The sequence below is a fragment of the Calliphora vicina genome, chromosome 1 (assembly GCF_958450345.1).
Source record: "Calliphora vicina chromosome 1, idCalVici1.1, whole genome shotgun sequence".
Lineage (NCBI taxonomy): Eukaryota > Metazoa > Arthropoda > Insecta > Diptera > Calliphoridae > Calliphora > Calliphora vicina.
This window is the reverse complement of record NC_088780.1, coordinates 6,574,471-6,600,629: the sequence shown is the minus strand read 5'-3', so window position 1 is coordinate 6,600,629 and position 26,159 is coordinate 6,574,471. Positions and strand designations below refer to the sequence as shown.

Genomic DNA, 26,159 nt, shown 5'->3' with positions numbered 1-26,159 from the left:
AAGTAATGTATCCTTAACGGAACGGAACAGTTGTGTGTGAAGTAGTTAGAGCAGTTATAGTTATCAAATATAGTGTAACTGTAACGTCTGAACCTGTTAAAAACTGAATTTCATTACGTTTATACTTGACATCTGCAAACAGGGTTGATTTTTAAAGGCAATTAAATTGAAGAATACTTATTTTTTGAAAAATATCACGCAATATTGGTTTTATACTTTATTATTTTATATAAAATCAACTTTCAACCGAAAAAAAATTAATTTTTTCGTGTTACACATATTTTTTTTTTTTATTTCATTTATTGTAAAATTTTCAATGTTCTATAATCGCACTAAAGTGTTACGTTAAGTCAGCATTACGGTTACATTAGAACGTTCGGCTAACCCAGCCTTAAATCTCACAGTAGTTCAAATATTACGGCAAAAATATTTACGTTTTACAACACTGTACTTCTATTATCGTAATTCTATCTACTCTTTTCTTATCACTATCGATATCAATACTAAAATATAATACCATCGCTAATCTAGTGTATTTTATTTTCTTGTTGGTACCGTTTCAATATAATTGTTAAATATTTGTTAATAATTCCTTAATTTCCAAAGAAAAGTGCATTTAATGTTGTGAAAATTAACAATATCCTAATCAATTCCATAGTGCAAATAAGAAAAATTAATAAAATACAAAGAATATAAGCTTTTTGTTGACCTTAAAAATGAAGGCGTAGACGACGTAAAAAAAAAAATTGTATACCAGTGCATGCACCATCACATACATTTCCATTTTTTGTCTATGAACGAAAGTGTTCCAATAACAACGAATAAATTGTAAACGAAAGCAAAACAAATGGCTAATATTTAAGTGAAATCAATTCAAATAAATATTTTGTGTTTTTTGTGAAATTTATATACCAAAACAAATTGGTAAGTGTATATTTTTGTGAATTCTGCAAGGTATTTTAATTTGCATTTCCATTATAGAGTGAGTCATTTTATCAATGATTTAAAACATCTGACATATATTTGATCTCCAGACATTAAGTGATATCAATTTATGACCATAAGCGGATGCTTACAACAGCTAGTTGTTGTTCTATTTATAATTGTTTATAAAAAAAAAATGTGATGTAGTAGTCTGGTATTTATTTATACGCTTAGGAAGTATAATAAATTATATTATTTACATTTCTTGCTTACTTGCTTACTTTATTTGTTTATTTCTGTTTTGTTTTGGTCTTGCCACAATTTCCATTTTTTATATTTTCTGTTCTGTTTTACTTAATTTCGGATTTTAAATTTTGCCTTTCTTCGAAATTGGAAAAAGCATTGAAATCAGGTTTTCAATAAACAACAAATTTCGTGGTTTATCTTTTATTCATTTTTTTATTTTTTAAATTTATTCAAAACACAGTTAAGTGGAAAAATAATCGTATATGTAGGTATAAGAAATTTCCAAAATTTATTTTATTTACATATTTTTTTTAGAATTACATAAAACCCTTATAGGTATGTACATATATATGAACACAAACTGAAAAGATTTACAATAAAAATAAGGAACTCAAAGAGTTCCCTAACTCACTTAAAATCCAAAAAATATGGACATGATTTTTTTTACAAAAATGCTACTATGTCAAACATTATTGATTCTACGTCTTCTATAAGGTATAAAGAATGGTTTCAGAAAAAAATTGTTTTATTGCCTTTCTTTAAGGGAAAAGACGAAAATGGCTTCATATAAAATTTTTTTTATTATTATAGCCGACTTTCTGCCTACAAATTTTAACAAAAATTTGAGTTTTAACAAAATTTTTTTTTTAATAATAGGTATTGTGTATTACACTTAAGTATTTCTAGATCTCTATCGCACTTAAAACTCAGTTGATGAAAAATTTCAAGTATTTGTCTTAAATAGCTGGCCACCACTGTACATAGATAGATTTGAAGGAGTGTGTACTATAAGAAGTTCACTTCCACTAGAAATATAACTAGGTGTGAACTAGATGTGAAGAAATTATATTGGAGAGGATAAGAAAGAAGTGAGATGATATAAAGCGAAATAAAGTTAAAAAACCAGTGCCAAGAAAAGGACAGGAATTAAGTATAGACTGGGTAAAGCTTAATCCCTGATAAAGCTAATCGGCTTTTACGACCTATTCTCGTACCTAACTAAATTATATAAAAAATTTCATAAAAATATGTGAATATGTATTTATATTTGTATATTGCTCATACAAAATACTGAAATGTCGGCTAAAAAATTGGTGGATGAGTATCGGTTGGGTTATAGTTATTTTTTAATGTCAAAAAAATGCAAAAAAAAGTTTTTGACAAAAAAAAATTTAAAAACAAATTCCAAGTGGTATGAAATATACTTTACGACCTATTCTCATATCTCCGAAATATTCATAAAAATCGGTTTAGCCGTTTCGGAGGAGCTCAAACACAAACATTGTGACACGAGAATTTTATATACTAGAATGATAAAAACTCAACATTCTCAATTCAATATTGTTGATGACGACCCCGTAAAACTACTCCAAGACAAGATAATTTAATAGGAAGAGAGTTTAAGAAATTCCCAAAAATTACTCTTCGGGAAGTTATCAATAATATAAAATTGGAAATTATTTCTCGAATTAGTTATTGAATTTATATCTCCAAATTCATAACCAGAAATTTATTTAAAAAAGTTATAGCTCAAAAAAACCTTTAATTGAAAAATAAATTTATGATGGTAGGTATTTGTACGATAACATTTTTAGTTGAGTGTGCTTTATAGTTGGTCACTACGTATAGACAGTTCTTTTTATTTAATTTTTTTGGGTTTACGCTTATACACAAACGAAAATGTAAATAAAACAACTATAAAAGTGTATTCACCTTTCTTTTATCTTCCGGATGAGAAGCATGACGACAATTTTAAACGCTACTTTTTATTGAAAAAAATGTGCTTAGTAGACTGTGGTAACAGAATTTTTTTTATTATCCACTGTTACCTCAATTAAATCAAATAAAAAGCAAAAGTGCTTAAGTATCTGGAAGTGGCACTGAGAGGGTATATTAAACAATATATATTATGTTATTATATACATTAATTTTTTATTGTATGTAAAAATTGTGTGGAAAGTAGAATTCACCTGTTAGTAATTTCACAATGACTCATTTTAAAAACTAAGAACTAAGTTTAGTTTATTAACTTTAATACCCAGAGTAGCGTACTATTAGCCTCAGAACCCTAATGCAGTTTACGATTAAAATCACTTAATTTTCTTTTTCTTTTTTTGATTTATTTATTGAAACATAATTTAAAAGTTTAAACACAAAACAAACTAAAACAAGTCTGTTCTTTTCTCCAGTTTTTTGGAGATGAGTCTTAGCCAAGCTAAAACAAAATGTTCGTTTTCAGTATAAGTTTGATTCTAAAGAGAAGAAGTAATATAAAGTCAAACGAACGGCTAATAAGTTTTTTTTATTTCGTTTTAGTATGAAATTGTCATACGTATACTATTATTGAATTAAATTCAAAACGAAGTTAATATTTTTACATAAAGTAAAAACAGTAGAAAATTTAAAATGAATTTTCTTCAAACATTTTATGGGATATTTTGTATAACTTTTGTATATGTTTTAAACACACAACAAGTGAATGGAGCTAACTTACTTAATAGTTATTTGCCAGCATCTATGCAGGCTTTAGCCTACTATATCGATCATCTGCAATATGAGCCGCTATCATCAACAACTGTAGAGCCACCATTTAGCGATACCACCGAGCAAAGTACTAACAAGGATGGTAGCAGCACTACTACATCAACTCCAACAACTAATCGACCTTTTAGTTCTACAACGTCTAGTTGGTGGCATCCCCCTACCTGGTGGGGCCAACCTTCAACTACAACACAGAAACCTAGCCAGAAACCAACGCCACCCCATAAGCCGGCATTATACGCACCCGTATTATCTAACCTATTAAAGCTACCCGCAGAAGGTTATGATATATTCTACGAATTGGGCAGTACACCCGAAGGATTTAATAATTTGCCGCTGTCATTGATACGAGACATAATAACGGAGATAAATCACGATGATTTCAATAATGATGTCGAGTCTTTGGATAATTTCTTGCGTTTATATGATGACAATTATGGTCGTGCCACCTTAGATGCAGATTCAGCTATGGATCGTTGGTCTACTACCTCAACTGCTGGCAAAAAACGCGTTCCCCCCACCAAACCTTATGTAGAGTTTTTATTGGTGTATGATCTTCTAAAACGTGATGCTAAATCTTCTAACCTCAGTAAATATGAGGGTTATTCGAATGAACTTTTAAAGGATTTGAATGAATTGTCGCGTATGTCGTCGCAGCGACAACTTTATACACTTTTCCAACGCATGCTCGATCGTGGTGACATTCAACGCAGTGATGTTGTATCACGCATCCAAGGCATTGTTAAAGATTTGGGTAATCCAAAAAGTGCCACCGTTCAAGCGCTTCGTTATATTCCTGCTATGCCGTTTTTACCTTAAATAAAATATTTTTATAAAATTAAATACATATGTATGTGTATTTTGTTGTGAATAAAATTATGTTGCAAAGAAATCTATATAATTGTGTAATTATGGTGTTTTGAAATGAAAGAAAATAAAGCCAAATTTTTTGTATAAAACTGAATTATTTATATTATTATTAAAAAAAAATTATTCACACATAGGCTTTTTTGAAACGTGTAAGCAGAGCTTCGAATTAATTATTAATTATTAAGCTTAATTTACTAAAATCTTTATTCTGACACTAAATAATGTCAGATATTCTTTCTATAAATTCATTCGGAAAATCTAATTCCTAAGCTTTATTCATCAGGTTTTAGTTAAATAGAATTCTTTTATCGTTGAATTAATTCATAACAGAATTCAATAATTCAGTCTTTGAATGATTAAATTTTTTTAACAAATTAAATTAAAATATTTTTTTTCATGCAATTTGTTTTATTTTTAATCATTTACAAAATGAAAAAAATATACTTAAGCATATTTTTTAGATTTGAATTGCAGTAAATTTGAATCATTGAATATATTTTATTATAAATAAATTTTGTAGGAACATATTTAAAAAAAAATTGTTAAATAATTACTTTGAATAGTAATACATAGTAAATGCGCTAAAAGTTTACCAAAAAAAGTAAATGTTCCAAAAATCTTCCAAATAAATTCAAAAAAATTTCGAATAATTTTCTCTAAAAGTCTGATTGAAAAAATTATTCTAATAGTAAATTTTCGAAAAAGAATTCAAATATTTTTTTAAAAAAAAAAAAAATATTTTATACCGATTTCTTTCTGATTTTCTTTGAGGCTACTAAAAGTTTTTTAAAATAAATTTTGGAGTTTTTGATCACATCTAAAAATTTAGTGTCAGTCATATTTATCGAAATTATATACATACATATGTATATTATTTACAAGCAATTAATAAAGCCATAAGTTATTTCCGGCCTTCTGAACTGACAAATATTAATATTCATTATTGTCGTCTGAAAACACCTTTAATACTAAAATGGTTATGGTTTTAGAAACATTACGAAAACTGTGCAATTATTAGAAATCCTTTAAGTTGCTTACAAAATAATACTTCATGAATTCTTAACACAAAACTAAATAATAAAAAATTATGTTGGGTTTTTTTACCAATTTACTACAAATTAACAAATTAGTACTGTGTATTTATTCATAACTAATTTTTTATTTCTTCACACATGTGTTTGTTCTACTATTTCTCTTTTATTTAGCTGTGTCTATTTTTTAAATAAATGTTCTCTTATTTTTATGTTGCCAAAATATAAAGAGAATTGTTTTTCGTCTTTGTAATATTCTTAAGTTTTTTTTTGTTTTCTTCTGCTTTCTACTATTAGTAGTGCAAAATATTCATTCTTTAGTTTGAAAGTGTCGGTGCGCGAGTAAATACCGCATCTAATGTTGAATATTCTTTTGGAAGATGAAATAAATAAAGAAATTTGCCAGTGTCTATAATATGTAGTGTATATATAAGATTAACGCATTTTTAATGATTTATTTAAAAAATCAAAAATAGTTAATTTCAACAATCATTCCTCTGTAAAGATGAATAATTCCTTAAAATGAAAATTATTTTTATTAAATTTACAATATAAATTATTGATTTATTTTTTATTGTTTCTTAAAAAAACACAAAAAAAACGTAAGAAAAAACATAAAAAATAATATATCTACTTGCAACCTTGAACTATTGCAATATACACATCACACACCACAAGTGCTGCGATAATGGAAAATTTGGAAACATACATATTAACGACTACCCCACACTTTTTGCGTAAAGCGATTGGTGATGCCAGGAGGTGAATATAATTGTGATGATAATGATGGCATGTTAATTATCCTAACGGCACTCGCATCATTAATATCTACAAATGGAAACTCATTAAAAAAGACCTTACGCCTGTATCTTTAAATGCATATGCCGTGCTTAATTCTTTACTGTTCTTTGTGTCTTCTTATGCGTGTATTTTTTTTTTTTTTGTTATTTTGTTATTTTGGAATTTTGTTTTTATTCCTTTGAATTGGCGAATCACAAGCATAAGCGAATGTTGCACTTTCTTTATTTTATTGAGAATTTTGCTGCTGCTTTCACTAAACCAGTCCGTAGTGTTGTTGAATCATAAAAAATACCATCTACAACAATTATTGGATTTTCAGATTTTTCATTATATAAACATGAAAAGGGTGTCAATGGCGATGTTTGTATGCCCTGCACACACATTTAAGATTTATTTAAGTGGTTTTTATTAAGATGTGTTCTTTAGAATTTTGCAAAATAACACAATTAACTTGCTGCTGATGTTGTTTTCAAAATGTTGTCATACAACGAAAAAAATACTACTTAATTAGACTTTCCATTATTTTTTATGAAAAATTAAAAGCTTTTGTTGTCATACAACGAACAAAATAGTTAATTAAGACTTTCTTAATTAAAAAATCCATTATTTCTTTATGATGGTATTTTGCTTAAATATTCATTTAGAAAACTATATATAGTAAATGTACGAACAATTTGCTCTGAATCGTAAATTTTCGAAAAATTTATTCTGTATAGTAAATGTGCGAAAAATTTACTCTGATTAGTAAATGTTTAAAAAATGTAATACAAACAAAAAATTTTCGAATAATTTCCTCTAAATAGTAACCATTCGAAATAGTAAATGTTCGAACAAATTTACTATAAAAGAAGTGTTTCGAATAATTTACTATAAATAGTAAATGCTCGAAAAATTTACCATAAATATTAAATTTTCGAAAAATTTACTAAAAAAATAGGTTAGGATAGGTGGGTTGATCGCAATTTAGCGAGTTCACTCGGAGGCCTTGTGGGCCATTGTAGCACCCTTAGAAAAAAATGTTTGCTCGTATGCTGAAAATTGTACATGAAAAGAGAATTCCGATGACTATGTGATTATTGTGGTGCCCGTGAGAAGCAATCGCTACTTCAAATAAATCTGGTCATATTTATTAGTGACACATCTCTTGACTAGACTGTCTAGATCATGAAAAAGAGCCCTATCAAGATGTAGTAGTCTACGCTCTTGTAAGGCCGGGCAGTCACATAATAAGTGTTGTACTGATTCTTCCTCCTCCTCATCTAAATACCTTCTACAAAAGCTGGGTAACGCATACGTTCCAACATGTGTCCAATCATACAGTGACCAGTAATTATACCCGTTAAAAGACTAATCGAATTCCTACCAAGAGACAAAAGATTCCTAAATAATAAATGATGGAAAAATTTACCAAAAATAATAAACGTTCGAAAATTAAAGTGTTAGAAATATCACGATTTTCAAATTGCTTGTTCACTTTCATTAGCGTTGATAGTTAGCAAAAAAAACTACATTTAATTGATATTTTGCAATTGAAATTGCAGATGGAAGTTGTATAAAATAACAATTTTAATTTAAAAGTCTTTATAATTTAAATTTGTAATATTAATTTGTTTGACAGAATTGGGAGCACTTTTAACGACGTTAAAGTTAACTTGTATAATTTAGCATGTTAACTCTTAACGTATGTATATAAATATTTTATTGATTTTATTAGTTTAAAATCGGTAATATTTTTATTATAAAATGAATACCTCATATTTGTTTCTTAATATGCTCAAAATGTGTATCTATTATCTCTTATTTCAATAGCATCATTTTATAATTTTCGTCATATTTTTCGCATCACGTCATACATTTTATTGTCTGTACAGAGTAATGAAAAATTAAAAACAAACAATTTTTTTTTAGATCATTTGTTCGCTCAGATTCAGATCAAAGAAATAACAGTGCCCCTGAAATAAGAAATTTCGATGATAGTATGGAGCTGGCACATAGTTTAACTTTAAACGAAGATGCCCTTAAGCAGTTACCCGAGCCAAAACGTTCTGTATTTATTTTCGAATGGTTGGGTTATTTGGAGAAGACGCTACTTGATATAGATCGCAATGAAATTAAAAATCATCAAAAGAAACTTGTGCAGCAATTGACCGCTCAAATTAATGGCTCACCCGGGCCGCCGACACGAAAATTATTGGCCAGTTGTTTGGCGACATTGTTTTCGGTGGGCGACACCTTTATGTTATTTGACACGGCAAATGTGTGCAATGATATTTTAAAAAATAAGGATGATTCACCCAGTTACTTGCCTACCAAGTTGTAAGTGGCTTATTAATTGTATGATCAAAATAAATCGTTTGTTTATGTAATATTTTACTATTTTAGGGCTGCTATATGCGTTCTTGGTTCTATGTATGAAAAACTGGGACGTATGATGGGCCGTTCATATGAGGAGACGGTAAATTTGCTTTTAAGAACTCTACGTAATGCTGAATCCCAGGCTCGCATTGAAATCATGATTACATTGGAGAAAGTTTGTGCTGGCATGGGTACGGCTATAGCTAATGTCCACAAAGATATTTATAAGGCAACCAAACATGGCTTAACTGATCGTGTTATGGCCGTGAGAGTTGCAGCTGCAAAATGTATTCTAGAAATGATACAACATGCTCCATTTCTGTATCAAACTGAACTCGAAAGTTTGCCAGCTTTGTGTTTTCGTGCATTCGATGGCAGCAGTTATGAAGTTCGTTGTTCCGTGGCAAAACTATTGGGCACATTATTAGCATTTACTCAACAACAACAGAATGAGGCCAACAATAAGAAATTGTCGGTTCAGCCGACACAATCGAAGTCTAACGCCAGACAGGTATCGTTGGACGAGACGCTAGGTATACTTATGTCGGGCTTTCTGCGCGGAGGAGGTTCTTTTCTTAAAGGCACTGGAGAAATCATCAAAGGCAGTTCGAGTGTAAATCGTGAGATACGTGTGGGTGTAACACATGCTTATGTAGTGTTTGTGGATTATATGGGAAGTGTTTGGTTGGAGCGTAACTTGTCTACATTCCTCTCGCATGTATTGGATCTAGTGGCCAATCCCAAGGCGGCCTCGTCGCACGTTGATGCCGTTTATTCTCGCAAGTGTATCAATTTCATACTTAGATCTGTGCTGGGCAAAATGCTTGGCGAAAAGGCCCAAACATCAGCCTGCAAGGAACTGGTCTATATGATAGCAAAGCAAATGAACTCGATAGACTTTAATCCCGAAAATGCCAAGGACTCGAATCAAGAAACTCTGTTCAGTCAGCACTTCTTGGTCTGTGCACTACAAGAATTGGGTTCTTTAGTATTGGGTTTGGGCACAACAGCTCAAAATCTTTTGGCTGATCAAACTCTTAATGCTATAGATACCACTTGCGCTGTTTTGGTGCATCCAAGTGCTGCAGCTAGATTGGCCGCTGCTTGGTGTTTACGATCCTTCTGTGTTGCTGTGCCAAGTCTAATAACACCACTAATCGATCGATTTGTGGATGCTCTCGAGCAAATGCGTTCATCTCCGGAAGCCGTATCGGGTTACAGTTGCGCTTTAGCGGCTATTTTGGGAAGTGTACGTTACTCTCCTTTAGGTATACCACATACCAAAGGTAAAGTTGTATTCAATGCAGCAGAAGAATTACTGCGTTCAGCTTCTCAAAACAGTCGCATGTCGTTAAATCGTACCCAAGCCGGTTGGTTGTTGATTGGATCCATAATGACTCTGGGATCGCCGGTAGTAAAGGGCTTACTACCAAGATTGCTGCTATTGTGGCGTCACTCCTTCCCCCGTTCCAACAAGGAGTTGGAATCGGAAAAGGCCCGTGGGGATTCGTTTACCTGGCAAGTTACCCTAGAAGGACGTGCAGGAGCTTTATCGGTAATGCAAAGTTTTTTGGTCAACTGTCCCGATCTAGTGACAGAAGATATTATAAAACGTCTACTGACACCCATAGAGAGTGCTTTAGCTATGTTGGTAAAGTAAGTTGCGATCTTTAAAAATATTTATAAACACAATTACTTAATGGTTTTCTAATATTATTTTATTTTAATACATTTTATTTAGTTTATCTTCCGTATTGAAAAGCTATGGCACACAATTAAAAGCACCCGCCGCCATGGTACGCTTACGTCTTTATGAAACTTTATCTCAATTGCCATCCAATGCTTTAGAAGCTTCTTATACCCATTTATTGCGTATGCTTATATCCGAATTTACTTTGGCTGAAAATCCAGCAAACACCACAAATTCTCTGCTACGAAGTCTATGCCATGCTGATGACTCTGTAATATTGGGTACTTGGTTACAAGAAACAGATCATCGTATTATAGAAGATCAGGTATGTTATTTATTGTTTGAGAAACATCATATAATATTAACACATAAGTATGACATTTACAAGCTCATTGTGTTTTATTATATCAATAATAGGGAAACAGAATTAGTATTTTATTATTGTAAGCAAATTAATTAAATTTTTTTTACTAAAATTTTAATATAAATTTTCCCATTTATTTGTTCAAACAAATGTTTTTTAAAAAATATGTATAATAAGATGGAACCAAACCGTAGATGTGACGGTGATCATGTAAGTTTTAAAAAGCTTAAGACAAAAGTTGTTCGTTGTTGTTTGACGCTTTTTTGCAGTTAATTTTTTGTTGTTTATATAGTTCTTGTTTTGTTTATATAGTTCTCGTTATTTAGATTTAAGTATGTTTATTTAAAAGAAAATGTATTTAAAGAGGCATACAAAATTAGTTTGCATTAAATTCAATCAAAATGAAGCTTACCATCGTTTAAATTACATATGCGCATTTCCAATGAAACGTCCACCATGAGCGAAAAAAAATGCTCATAAACAAATGATTTTTTCTAACATTATTAAAAAATATCTATATTTGTTATCATAAACAAAATGGACTGAAATCTGAATATATATGTATATTTGTTTTTGCTCTCAATTGATAGCTACATTATTCCATTTTAATATATAAAAAAATGTTTTAATAAATTATGTTCCAATTCGCTGATTTTTGCATTTTTTAGAGGCAGTTCTATTTTTTGTCGTTCGGGATTTCAATATAATATATTGGAAACGACTTGTAGACAAAACCTAAACATAGTGCTACAAATATTCTATCGAAAATCGATTTCTTCTTTTTTCCATTTCAAAAGCAAAATGTCGTGGAAATGCACATATGTAGTAATAAATATTTTAATGGCGTTTTGTTTTCTTTAAAAAATATAGCATTTTTTCTGCTATAAGTTCTTTTTTAAAGCTTTTATTTAATTTGCAATGTTAGTTTGTTTGTATGTTAGATTATATAAAATTTTGTAACTGAATATTGAATCAGTTTCGTAATCTGAATAGGCTGAAAATTTGCATTCATGCATACACCTGATTACAATGCAATATTATGTTTGGAAATTCGATTATAAATAATTTTTTATATAAAGAAGATATCTTCTGCCCTCAATTATATAGTAGAATAAAATTTGGAAAAGGTAATTGCAGCATTTTGAGAATATTACCTCTAAAAGGAAAACTTAAGATTCCATTAAAAAAACGTCATTAGAATATTTTAAAACTTTGAAAGAAAATCATAACGTAATTTTTAAAAGTTGAATTTAACCCGATAAATACCTTTTGTGTTAAAGTACAATAAAGTTATTCACGTCAGAAAATACGAAATTGAAAAAAAAAACCTTCGACGAAAAATATATTGAAAGTGAGAAGTTATTTTTCATATTGTATATTGTAAAATAATTTTCTCTTTATACTGAAATCCGCACTTACATACATTTTTATGTTTGAAATTTCGTATTTTCTCAAGTGATGTGAATGCCTTTACTATATCTTTATGTTTATTTAATAAATACTTCAACCTATTTAAAAAAAAAACAGCTTCAACCAAATAGTGCAGCCGGCTCTGGTGCTTTGGAACACGACCCCTGTTGTTTGTACAGAATTTCTGGCAATTCATCGAATGCTACAGTTAACGGAGCCTATGGTTATAAGGTTGATCAGTGTCCTGGGCCTCTTCCACTTGGTGTTGCTATCATAGATATGTCCATAACGTTATTTGGTGTAATTTTCCCCAAAGTGGCCAATAAGCATCGTTTACAAATGTTGGATCATTTCGGTGAATGCATAAAGCAGGCTAAGAGCAGTCGCCAAGAGGCAGTTCAAATGAATGTATATACATCTTTGCTGTGTAGCTTAAAGGTGCTAACGGACAACAAGGCTAGTGTTGGCCAAGAAGATGTACGAAAAAGTTTTACCAATCTAGTGACTTCGGGTCTAATTAGCTCGAACTCAATGTTGAGGTGTGCTTCAGCTGAGGCTCTGGGTCGTTTAGCGCAAGTTGTGGGAGAATCACGGTTTACAGCAGAATTGGCGCAAAATTCGTTTGACAAGTTAAAGTCCGCCCGGGATGTGGTAACACGTACTGGTCACTCTTTATCCCTGGGTTGTTTACATCGCTATGTTGGTGGTATGGGCTCGTCTCAACATTTGAATACCAGTGTGTCTATATTGTTGGCTTTGGCACAAGATATTTCGTCGCCTGTGGTTCAGTTGTGGGCTCTACATGCTTTGGCATTAATTGCTGATTCTGGTGGGCCAATGTTCCGAAGCTATGTCGAGGCAACATTGACATTGTGTCTAAAACTTTTACTAAATGTTCCGCAATCATATGTGGATGTTCATCAGTGCATTGGTCGTGTTTTGAACGCTTTAATTACAACAATGGGTCCCGAACTTCAAGTATGTACCAGCTCTACTAGAAATGTTAAATCCAATTTCAATTTCAATTTATTTATGTTTTAGGGAAATGTTGGAGGCGTTGCAAAAATGCGCAGATCGTATATTTGCGCAGCTTATATAATGCAAGGTCACTCCGATCCTTTGGTCCAGGCTGAAGCTACCGGTTGTCTGCAGCAAGTGCATCTTTTTGCACCGGGCAGCATTTGTTTACCCACATTGGTTCCGACGCTCGTTAAGAACTTGTCTAGCAACTATTTAACCCAACGTAAAGCTGCTGTTTCTTGTCTTCGCCAACTAGCACATCGTGAAGCCAAAGAGGTTTGCGATCTGGCCTTATCGATTAAACCCGATGACTGTCCCAAACTAGTTGTTACTGAATTTGGTCTTCCTGGCATCCTATTTGCCATGTTAGACTCCGAAACAGACATTGAAATGCTTAAAAATATTCATGACACTTTAATGTCAATGCTGCAATTGATGGCAGCAGAAAGCTTAAGCACCTGGCTGAGTCTGTGTAAAAATGTTCTAACGGTGGCTGTCGAAAATTCACCTCTCCCAGATGATGTTGCTATAACCTCAAAAGGAGATGCTTCGAAGACGAGCTCAGCTGCAAGTGCGACAGCATCACATAACTTGGCCAATAATGATGAGGATGATGATGACGAAGAAGATGATGCTGATGATGTTACTGAATATCATGCCACAGAAAACTCTTCCCATCCAGCCATTCAACCACGCTGGACTACGCGCGTATTTGCCGCCCAATCTGTAAGAAAAATTATGTCGGCTTGCGAGTCTGACACTCCCATACACTTTGACTTGCTGCAGGCCAAAGAAATGCAAATGACCAAGTCGAGCGGTGACTACCTTATACTTCACCTCTCAGAGCTTATACGTATGTCATTTATTGCCGCTACTTCTGACTCTGATCAGCTGCGTTTAGAGGGTTTAAGAACTTTACAGGAAATTATCGATCGATTTGCAAATGTACCGGAACCTGAATTTCCTGGACATTTACTGTTAGAACAGTTTCAAGCTCAGGTATGATATAAAGAAATACTTTTATTTTAATACAAGCTAGTTTAATTATTTGTTTAAATTAAGGTGGGTGCGGCATTGAGACCAGCTTTTGCTCCGGACACTCCATCTCATGTTACGGCTGCCGCCTGCGAAGTTTGTTCAGCTTGGATTGGTTCGGGTGTGGCACGTGACCTAAACGATTTACGTCGTGTCCATCAGTTATTAGTGTCGTCTTTAAACAAATTACATACGAAAACCAACAGCACACAATTATTCAACGAATCCATGACCACACTTGAGAAACTGAGTATATTAAAGGCTTGGGCTGAAGTTTACATTGTTTCTATGATTACCAACAATACCGCCCCGGCATCTTTGCTAAGAAAACAGTTGACCGCCTCAAACTTGATACCATCACTAACAGTTGCAATTGAAATGGATGACGACGAAACAATTGCAGCTGACTACGGCAATGATAGAAATTGTGAGAGTCTTTTGTCTTTGGTAAAGCCAGAGTTGGATAACCTTTCCACTCATTGGTTGGCTGCTATGAAGGATCATGCTTTGCTTTTATTGCCAGCCGAGTTCCAAAGTCAATTACCACATGATGGGGGAGCTTTTTATACTCCCGACACTATTAACTCTTCAAAACCTCATTATTTGGCGTCCTGGCCTCCTATTTTATATGCGGCTTCATTGTGGCTGAAGGATGAAGGCTTTGAATTACATCTGGAGTCATCTAGTCAAACAGATGCTGAAGCCAACAATATTGATAATACATCTTTGGAAGCTAATAACAATATTTCGCATGGCTCGTTGTCGGCCGATCGTTTTCATATGATCTTTGGTCTGTGTATGGAAGCATTGTGTAGTGCCAGAACTTCGGAAAAACCAAAAAATGTGATAAGTTGTTTACAGTCTATGTATACCATATTCGATTCAAAATGGGCACGCCAACAGTTGGTTAAAGACAAGGTCTTAACTATTGAGTTGTGCAATGTGTTGCACAGACAAATATTGACCAGCGATGACTTGTTTGTTCAGCTCTTATGTATTGAAATTCTTAAACAATCTGTTCAAGCTTCTAAAGAACAACTCACAGAATTACGTGATGAGTACCTGGAGAAACACAAGAATATAGAAAATGCTGATAATATTTCATTGCAAGAACAAATCGACCAAATGGGCGAAGGCGGTAGTTCAGGGGAAATAACACCTGGATCCTCACACATATACGCCATTTTAGAGGTGTGTTTATGTCTTTTTGTACGTCAAATTCCAACCATGAATCCTGGGGCCGCGAATACGGTACAATTTCGTCAGGATTTAATAGCCAAAACGGCGTTATCTTCACAATCATTCTTTAATAAATTGGCAGAGGACAATGGCAGATTAGTGGCCAGTGCTTTGGAATGCGTTGAGGAACTAACCACTCTCTGTTCTCCCAAAGGAGCTTTAGCTATATTACCCACCATACTATACATGACAACTTCCATTATAAAGGAAATAGCTAATAAATCTTTTATTGACTCCACCATTTTAGCCAATACGGTGGCCATTCAAGCAGCTTTACATGCTCTGGAATCTATTTGCAAAGATAAATGGTCCAAACATCCGTCGGTAGCTAGCGAGTGGCAAGAACTATTACAAAGCTCTTTGGCCACCATAGTGGATCTAACAAAAACCGCAGGCAACAATGAGGATAGAAAAATGGATGAGGTGACTATGCTGAGGGCTATAGCTGTTTTCATACTGCACACTCCTGCGCCAGTAGTGTCAACACCATCTCTACAATATCCTTGCATTAATCACTTCCGTCAGTATTTGCAATCGGATAATTTGTCCGTAAAACTAAAGTGCATACAAACGGCCCGTCTGATATTTTCACAATCCGAGTTAAAGGTGTCTACACCCTACATACATGCTCTGGCTCCCCGCATTATTGAGGGCTTGTATATGGAGAATTCCAAGCAGCCACGAACCGATCTAGAATTGCAAATTGTTTTGGAAAGCATTGTAACCGTTGAAGCTCTTATTGAATTAGCTGAACCACATAATCGTAAGTTAATGCAAACATTTTTTATGTTAAGAAGTTTTCTTCTTATTTGTTGTCCTTAATGAAACAGAATTAATATGCACTAATACCCTAAAAGTTTTTTGATAATATTTATATCTAAAGAGAATTGTTGAAGAATTTATTATTTTATATGAGGAAAATCAAACATTTTGGTGAATCGTCGAAACTGAATTCAGATGGCTTGTATTTTATTTGGGTTTCAAAATTAATAAATCAATGACACATATCGGTAAACCATAAAAAAAGTTGTGAATCGGAAATTTTAGGTTACTAAGTGTTCACGTCTTATGGTCATTAAAAATTTTAAAATATGCTTTAAAACATACAAGAGCTATCTCATTAATTTGATATACATATGTATGTACTAACAGTTTCAAACTTGCAGTTTAAATCCAACATAAGTTAGAATCACTAGACTTTGGACATTTTTATAGCCTATAAATAATTATGGAAATACTTGGCGGAAAAAAAATATACAAATGAAACCAGAATTTACCGATTTTTTTAAATTATTCAATGAACACGAGCTCATTAGTCAAATAAAATGATGAAAATAGCATTTCAAATGTATGGAAATTTAAAAAAAAAAAAAAATATGTTTTTCGCGATAGCCATTCAGAGGTATCACAAACGTTTTATGCACTTTTTAAAAATTTTGTGAAATTTCAAAATTTTGTTTTCTCACTTTTATAATAAAAGTCGTGATAGTTACAATTTATATTAAGAAAAAAATCTATTTTTTATTATGTCCAGTACAGCAAAATTAGTGTCAAATCTATCTATCTACCTCAAAATATATCCTTAAACATTTCACAATACATTTCGAATTTGAATGTATTGAATACAGCCTCCTGCATAAAAATAACATTTAACCCAAATTTTAAACATTATTTTTTGAAAAACATTATTTTAGCGCGCAATGAGGAAAATTATTAACGAGTACAATTTTTGGCAGGTTTAAGTATCGGCGTATAAACAAACCACAAATGAAAAAAGTGATTAAAAAATATTTTTAATCAAATTCTCCAAAATTTTTTATTTTCCTCATATACGTTGCGTGAATATGTATGTGAGGGAGATTTTTCATATCCATTTATAGAAAAAAAATGAGATTTTTAAAAGCAAAATTCTCGAAAATACATTTGAAAATATACTACTATTGTTATACTATGCTATTGTTATTTCCAACGAATATTTAAGCAATAAATTCTTAAACATCTCTCTAACATAATTTTAGCATTATACAATGAAATTAATACGTATATCAAATCATTTGTAATTTTTACTTATTTATTTATCTATCTTTATTTTATCTTCTAATGCATTACGATAATCACGAAATCTAACTATCCCTAACTATCATCAATTATGTCCGTCCTAAACATAATATGTAATTAAACATATAATAACATAATATAATAATATAGGAAATCTTATGCAAGGTAATTTAAAAATAAAATACTTTGTCATTTGGCAACTTACATAGTGCATCATACATCCAGTCATTCATACTACATGTACTAAAATCATCATTGTTGTTTAGTTTTTATTATTATGTTAATTTCTATTTTATTACAAAAACAATAGTAATTTCCACTAGATTTTACCCTTAATTTAACCCTCATACGAAATTTTCTTTAATGAATAACTAATTAATTACATTAAAATGTTCTATATATTTATTTATTCCATAATTTTCCTACATTTGCCCGCATATAGGCATACAAATGTTAACTCTACTGGTGCCAGTGCTAATTAACTATCTAGCTGAGCCTTCGAAATGGCGCAATCTACCAAAATATCAACGTCAATTACACGAACAGGCATTACAATGGCTTATGAAAATCGGCCCTAAATATCCACAGGAATTTAAGTCATTGATGGGCCAGTCACCAGAATTGCGTCAAAAATTAGAAGCGGCAGTTCGTTGTCAACAGCAATCTGTGGCTATTGCCAACCGGGTGCAGACGGCACAGTCTCGCAATGGCCTCGACAAACAACAGAAACCCACTATAAAACTGAAAACTGATTTTAGTAATTTCCAATAAATGTTGCAAATAAAAAAAAGAAAAACTTTGCATGGCAAAGTTTTAATTAATATTTTAATTAGCATTGATTAAAAAATACATATATAATATACTATAACTAACAATAAGTATAGAATAATATTAATACTACATAGATACATACCTATATACATATAATACAAACAATACATAATGTATTTATACATACTTACATATTCGTCATGTTGTTGCTTACAATAAGAACAATGAAATACGGCTTTTAATTATATTATAATTTGCAACAATTTACAAAAGCTAAATACTAAAATATAACTGTATTTAGTTTTTAGCAAAATTTTAAAGAAACATATAATGTATGAAGTGTATCTCGTATCTATTACAACAAATGTTACATGTTAAAAAAAAAATACTTATTAAAAATATAAAAAAAGATTTTGTCATTATTAACCAACTAATAGTCTTTTACTTACATATTTTTAAAATGGTGTTCTAAATTGAAAAAGAAAAAGATCTAGATTTCGAATGCTTCCTTGCTTTCGAGTATCATCCTCGCTCGTTATCGAATGACATCAAATTGATTATAGGAATCCCAAAATTAAAAAAAAAAATCACGTTCGCTCGTATACGAATGTGACACTATTTTCAAATTCAATTTTTATGTGAATGATGAAAAAACGTTACCTCGTAACCGATGAATAAATGAATTCTATGGAAATCTCACAATAAAGGAAAAGCTATAAAAAAACAAGTAAGAGAGCTATATTCGGCTGTACCGAATATTATATACCCTTCACCAAATAATACTTCAAAATAAAAATTTTAAATATTTTTAGGTAAACAAAATTTTTTTTCCAAAATTGTTTTTTAATTTTTTGGAAAAATTTTTTTTTGAATTTTAAAATTTTTTTTTTTGTTTTTTAATTTTAAACATTTTTTTTTTTTGTTTTTTAAATGTTTTTTTATATTTAGCGAAGAAAACTTTTGGTGAAAAAAAAATCGGATTAAAAAATATTTTTTCCGATTTTGACCCATTGTAGGTCCAACTTAATATGGTATTATATACGTCATTGTAAAGATCTATGAGATATCTATCATTAGATATCCATATTGTCTATATTAATGAATTAGTAATCCAGATATAGGTAAAAAAAATAGGTCAAAAATCGAAGTTGTCCGGGTTATTTCCTTATATCTCAGCCATTTGTGACCGATTTTCTCGATTTTAAATAGCAACCGAGCCGGAAAAATTTCGGAGTTATTGGATGTATTTGGGGGCTACGGAAAGTTGATTTCATCATACTGACGAACATGGCTATATTGACTCCGCTGGGAATGGATTCATGGAATAAATGGCCGACATTTTTTTTATTCTTATTTAAGTTTAGTGAATTATGCTCAAATTGAATTAATTAATACGAAGCTCTGATTGTAAATAACTAATTCTAAACGAAATAAAAAACTTTGATATTTTTAAAGATTATTTTTTTTTTGTTTTTTTTAATTGTACGTTTTTGTTTATTCAAAGTTCTAAAAAATTTACAAAGTGATGACTTAATGATTTAATTTACAAAATGATGATTTAAAGTAATTAAAAATTACATTATTGGTATTTGCATTTTATAGCTTTGACATTATTTATAATTTAATAATTCATCTAACGAATTCTAGTTTAATTTATTTACGTTTCAAATTCAGTTTTTATATTTTCTATAATTTCAATACATTTTTTTTTATTTGTATTTTTTTCATTAACTTTATTGCTATAAGATCGTTTACGTTTGACCACTTTTGGTTTTGGGGTTTCAGCCATTTTAATACCCACCATGTCAGGGTTTAAACGACTTAGCAGCGCTGTTGAGTAGAAAACTGAACGTAAACGTTCTCGAAAATTTGTTATTGAATCGTTTGTGTTGTCCACAAAATGCTCAGATGGTTGGGTAGTCGAATTAGTTGCTGTGTGTATACATAGTGCCCGAAATCCCATGGCTGTAGACCAATTTGGAGGCAAACGTTGAAGTTTTTCATAAATTGATAGTTGTGGTGGATTATTTCTTATATTTAGTTTAACATTCTCTGGTATACTGGTATCAAATTTATAATTATCTATTGATAATGGTATTTGGGGATTCAAAGCTGACATTGCAATAGTAAAATCCTCGTTGTTTATTAATATGTTATCGCAGGGGTGTTGTTTCATATTAAAATTGTAGGCATATTTAAAAAAATTATAATTTCTTATACCATTCATTCGTAATCGCGGTATGTAGGGCTTTTCAATTATTTTCTTCTGTATTGCTTGGGACTTTCTAATTCGTTTTTCCTCATTTTTTATAATTTGTAGATTTTCTGTAATTGATTGTATGTTTTCAGAAATTTGTTGTAATTTTTCTTCAACTGGTTGAATTTTCTCTTCATTAGGTAGTATTGCCTCAATCGGTTCGATTTCTTCTTTAACAGCGGTCTTAAGCTTTTCTTTTTTTGTTTTTTTAATTGCATTCTGTTTTGGTTTTCTTACTTTTTCATGTTTTTTGTTTTGAAGTTTATCGTTTTTTTGTTTTTGAAATTTTTCCTTTTTCAATTTTACACCGTCTGGATTTGCAGACAGTTCCTCAACTTTTTCTTTCCAATTTTCGATGTTGATAGCGCATCTTGATTTTATCTGTTTTCTAGGAATGTCATCAATGCCTGCATCAGGATTCTTTTCCAAATACTTTTTTATAGTTAAAAATCGTGTGCGACAACTTATGCGTGAATGTTTTCCATTAAACGATTTTTCACATACCAGCCAGGATTTAGTACCATTTACTGTCACAAGATCCATTAACTTAATGTCATCCTCTAAAGACCATGGAAGTCGGTTATGACGTTTAGATAGAACGTTATTATAATGAGTACGTAATTGTATCAGCGATCGATTTGGGAATAGGGTACGCGGTATGCAGTTGAATTTTGTACCATATTCTTTTACAGCTGCTATTAAAAGCAGGTCTTCTTCTGGAGTAAAAGGGACTGTTTAAAAAGAGTAACAAATGGTTAGTGTTTAGCAATTAATTAATATTTAATACAATTAATAACTATATGCATATTTAAACATACCACCAACATGAACGTCCGGATTAAGCGTGTGATTATAGCGAGTATGCAACGTGTTTTTGGCTTTATGTGGAAAGTACGCATTTACATTGCTCCAATTAATAATCCCATTTACATTATTTTTGGCTATTACTTCCAGCAGTCGTTTGTCATCATCTTTAGACCATTTTGTTGTAGATTCGGGCAACATGTGACAGACGTAATTTTTATATTGAACAAAACACTAAATACAAATAAAGAGGAACGTACAATTTTTAAAACATTTTTTTTTTTTCAAATATCAATATACCTGAAAATCTGATCTTTGTCCTACATCATTGGCTATAGCTTGCCAATTTTGAAAACTATATTTTTTGGCGGCTTCCAAAAGCTTATGATTTTCTTTTATCGACCAGACAGTTCGCTTTAAAGACGGATGTAAAAATAAATTCCAAATAGCCTCACATGTTTTGGGCGAATGACGATGCTGCACATTATAACTTGATAAATTAACCCAATCGATGCGAAAATCTTTCGGAACCATGTTTAAAAGTTTTGCCAACTTCTCACTATCTACTTCTTTATTTTCCTCACCACGGCGCTTAGGTGATTTTGACAAGTAATCGATTATCTAAAAATAAAAAAAAACATTTTATTTGGCCATCGATTTAAAGTACAATTTCAATGCTTTCTTACCTGTTCCTTAATACCCAATATAACACCTTGCTTATCAGCAGTAGACCAAACATGTCTCGATTTTAAGTTCAAATCCATTGGAAACATTTCGTTTTCCAATTTTCTTGTTTCATAATCTCGATTATTTGGACAATTACGACAATTTATATCTTTGAAAAACATATTTCCCTTTAAGTAGAACGTTCCACCTCTCAAATATGCTCCTTTTATTCCAATTCCCTTTTTTCGTCGTCTAACAATGCCTTCCTTCAGTAATATATCATTAATTTTATAGGTGTCTTTGACATTTGACAATAGCTTCTCTAGCTTTCCTCGCATGATTAGTAGTTCTCCTTGCATTTGTCGATTCAGGATTAATGCTTTTTCCAATTTTGTTTTCATTTCTTCATTAGTATTTGTCGCCATTATTAGAAATAAAAACTTCTTTGAAAAAATATATCCATCGAGTTTTAAAGGAATAAATACAAAAAAAATAAGAGAATACAAACAAACAAAAAACTGTCAAATGCTGCAATAAAATAAGATACCAGACTTTTGAGTGTTTACAAATGATTGGGCATAATTCGATAACAAAGTATCGGCACAATCAGAGCGTATCCGTCAACAATATTTTAAATTTCTAACAATAAATAAATGTATTCGTAACCTTTGATTATTGTAAACAAAAATCAAATCAAAAATATGATTACTGAATGACATGTAATTAATCTTGTAAAAAATATACATTACAAGGGAATACATGCCCTTGTAATTCATAGAGTTGGCTACCGCTATACCTAAAATACTCTTTCGGCTCGACTACCGTTACCGCTAAGCTATAGTTAATGAAAAAACTGCAATTACAGTTATCTCTAAAATACCGTTACCAAATTATATACCGTTGTCTCCATGCAGTCGAAAACGAGTTATATATTATGTCTCGTTCGGGATAACAAGTTACTGCCAATATTTTGGCAACAAGTAATGACAAAATCTGTCTTTTAAAGAAAAAAATAAAAATTATTCCGATTTCTAAATTTTTCACTTCAAAGGCGTAGGAATGTGCGGTTCGCGACCGTGGAAATGCCGATAAATTATATTATATACAACTTCTCCTTATTATTTCTTTTATAAATTGAGAATCAAGTCCCAAGAGTCAAATATGATTCACAAATTTTTTATAAAAATTCATAGATTCTTTGTTTACAACATGTAAATAATTGAGATATATCCGACGTACAACGCTTTCAATGTACATTTTGTTACGTTTTAATTTTTTGTAAGTGTGGCAACTCTTGGTAATTTATCTAAAATTTTTCTCCGTTTTTTTCCACAAATTAACAAATTTTGCATTAGCAATAGAAACACAAAAAAAGTCATACTCATAGTTTTACACATTTTTAATTTAATTGTTGCAAACAAAATAAAAAGTAAAAGTTGTTTGTATGTGAGGGCAAACTGTGACTGTTCAGGAACAGTATGTACAATGCCAATTATATGGATGGCGTACCAGTTAAGATAGCCGAAAAATATAAACCTCCTCCTCCTATCTATAAACTGCCACAATCATTGGCAAACAAATTGAATTTGGAAGAAAACTATTATCGGAATTGCCCAGTGTTTTCATACGATTTGCAACTCGAGCAGAAGGCCTTGTCAAAAATTGAACAATGGAAACGTATACGTCAGCGTAATAAGGAACTGAGAAGGGAGCGAATCTCGAGAAGGGAACAGCAACGTAAACGGGAGGATGAAGATAGACAAAAGAATCTACTTTATAGCGTATCATATCCTAGTACAGATGACCTATCCTCGGGGGAGGAAGAAGAAAAAGTAGAAATGGATATGAAATGCAGAAAGAATGGTACAGGCATTTTAGAATCCAAACAAACGGCACCGCAGATTTGTGTGACGGAAACGGTGAATAGCTTCCATAATATATTGCAACCGACAGTATTGTCTTATAATAGCAGCTCTAGTAATTCTAATAGCACTCTGGCGAATTCATTCAATTACAAAGATTTTGAGGATGATACATCCTCTCCCTTTGATAATATTGAATTGAAAACCATTAATGACTTGGACGTATTGGCCCAAGTTTTACACAATACCCAAATAAAATCTCCAGCCGATGAACTAATCAATGAAAGTCCTAATAATGTATACCCTGAGCAGAAACAGATCACGCAAATTCATACGGATTCGTTAAAAACAGCGGAAAACATTCCAAAACCTAATAATAATTTACCCAGATTCAACTATGATCTTAACTCTACTCAGGGAGCGTTAACTGAGCTCAGGGACCATCACACAATATCTATGTCTGCAATACAATATAATGCCAACTTGCCTGCTCCCACTACGTCGCCTCAACACCAATATAATGGACTAACCAATTCGAATAATTATTATAATTACCAATCAAATCATGGCAACCAAAATACCAATAAAGTAGATTCAGAAAATCCTATGCCATATAACAGATTACAGGCGTTAATGGAGGACCAAGTGACCAAATCGAAAAGTGTGCCGGATATTTTAAAAGAACTGCGTGATGAAGTTCGAAACTCAGAAATTAGAAGATACAAAAATTGTAGTTACAATACGGAAGAATCTACTGAAAACATTGGTATGTATACATCGTTTTGAAGTATGGAGATTATAATAATAAATATTTGTACATATATGTTTATCAAAAGAAGCAACAACAAAAATTAATGATACTGATACTGAGAAGGAAGATATATTAAGTAAATTGGATAGTAAAGCCAAGCAACTAGTTGATCAAATAAGTGCAATGGGATTTCCTTATAAACGTGTAGCAAGAATTGTTCAACTTGTGGGAACTGATGATAAAAAGGTAAAATTGTAATACATTTTTGTTCTTAATTTAAAAAAAAAAAAACGTTTTAACATGTACCTTCTACGCAGGTTATTGAGCATCTAATACCCCTAAGTGAACTTGTGGACTTGGGATTTGAAGAAAGTAAAATATCTGATGCGTTAATACGTAATGAAAATAATAAAAATAAAGCTTTGGACGATTTAATTTCATAGTTATATGTGAAGAAGATGATGTTGATCAATCATTCTTATTCAGACGCGTTTTCAAAACATTGAAACTTGTTAGAACTCACTACTAAATACAATGTTATTTTTTTTAAAAAAAAAGCTTATTAGAATCATACTTTGAAAGATATTTTTGTTAATTTGAAATGATTTGCATGCAGTCCACTACAAATTTTCATTGCAGTATGTAATTTAATGAACTGCATCTTTTTAACAAAATATAATAAATAATACAAATATATAAATATCGTATTTCTTTACAAGATTGTTTAATTTTTGTTTTTTTTTTTTAATAATTTTTAATTAAAAATAGTATTGATACATCTTAAGTACTCGCCTCAGCATGAAAATTGAAGTTAAATTAAGAATAACATACATTATACATATTGAATTAATAGAACTGGTTTTTAAAAGTCCCAAGATTCGAGATTTTAAAATGATTGTACATTGATGTATTTTTCGAGATCAGGATTTCCATATTTATTTTAAGTTACTTTGAGAAAATGTTAATGTAACTGTTTTTTTTTTAGAAAATGAAGCAAAAATTGCAATTTTCTTGAAAACGTTAAGAGGTAAACAATTTATGGTTCAAATTGGACATTTTCTTTTGAAAATAATATTCGACCATATAGTGAATTAGTATTACATATAGATCCAATTAGAAAAAAACAAATACTAGTGCTAATACCTTTCATTAAAGCATACATACTTTAAAATAAATACTAAAAACAATTTTTAATTTTTTTTGGTAAAATTCTGATCATTTTTGTAATAGTCTACAGGTTTTACAGAGTACCTGCTTGGTTTACAAGGATCGGACAAATGCAGGCGCTTAAATGCCGTACCTTCTACAACAATAAAGGGCAACAGAACATCCACCATGAGATCTAATATCGTCTTATCTATTCTTCTATTCAGGGCTATATCGCCCGGCTTAGTGTCAAATTTTTTGTAATGCTCAATTTTTATGTTGGCAATGTCCAACACCATAGATAGGTTCATCTTGATC

General features: G+C 31.3%; 4 protein-coding genes across 6 annotated transcripts; 3 read left to right on the top strand and 1 right to left on the bottom strand.

Moving 5' to 3' along the window:
• Nucleotides 1-578: 578 nt before the first annotated feature.
• LOC135949333 (HEAT repeat-containing protein 5B) lies at nt 579-18,785 on the top strand. 3 transcript variants are annotated; one of them, XM_065498864.1, is made up of 9 exons: nt 579-924; nt 8,322-8,729; nt 8,796-10,424; nt 10,510-10,783; nt 11,000-11,032; nt 12,350-13,210; nt 13,274-14,251; nt 14,315-16,289; nt 18,027-18,785. In XM_065498864.1, the coding sequence occupies exons 2-9, from the start codon at nt 8,392-8,394 to the stop codon at nt 18,353-18,355; spliced, it is 6,417 nt and encodes a 2,138-aa protein (XP_065354936.1). In that variant the 5' UTR covers nt 579-924; nt 8,322-8,391; the 3' UTR covers nt 18,356-18,785. The 3 variants fall into 3 exon arrangements, with proteins under 3 accessions (XP_065354936.1, XP_065354933.1, XP_065354935.1); XM_065498861.1 differs by lacking the exon at nt 579-924 and adding an exon at nt 6,203-6,374; XM_065498863.1 differs by lacking the exons at nt 579-924; nt 11,000-11,032 and adding an exon at nt 6,204-6,374.
• ImpE3 (Ecdysone-inducible gene E3) lies at nt 3,422-4,675 on the top strand. Its single transcript, XM_065498860.1, has one exon. It carries the CDS (start codon nt 3,577-3,579, stop codon nt 4,528-4,530), a length of 954 nt encoding a protein of 317 aa, XP_065354932.1. The 5' UTR covers nt 3,422-3,576; the 3' UTR covers nt 4,531-4,675.
• Nucleotides 18,786-19,794: 1,009 nt separating the features above from the next.
• Nucleotides 19,795-22,568, bottom strand: Pbp95 (proximal sequence element A Pbp95). The gene is made up of 4 exons (XM_065498859.1): nt 22,103-22,568; nt 21,717-22,037; nt 21,431-21,650; nt 19,795-21,343 (listed from the first exon to the last, which is right to left on the bottom strand). Exons 1-4 carry the CDS (start codon nt 22,505-22,507, stop codon nt 20,013-20,015), a joined length of 2,277 nt encoding a protein of 758 aa, XP_065354931.1. The 5' UTR covers nt 22,508-22,568; the 3' UTR covers nt 19,795-20,012.
• Nucleotides 22,569-23,395: 827 nt separating this feature from the next.
• Nucleotides 23,396-25,423, top strand: LOC135949329 (uncharacterized). Its single transcript, XM_065498858.1, has 3 exons — nt 23,396-24,710; nt 24,781-24,941; nt 25,013-25,423. Exons 1-3 carry the CDS (start codon nt 23,561-23,563, stop codon nt 25,136-25,138), a joined length of 1,437 nt encoding a protein of 478 aa, XP_065354930.1. The 5' UTR covers nt 23,396-23,560; the 3' UTR covers nt 25,139-25,423.
• Nucleotides 25,424-26,159: the final 736 nt, after the last annotated feature.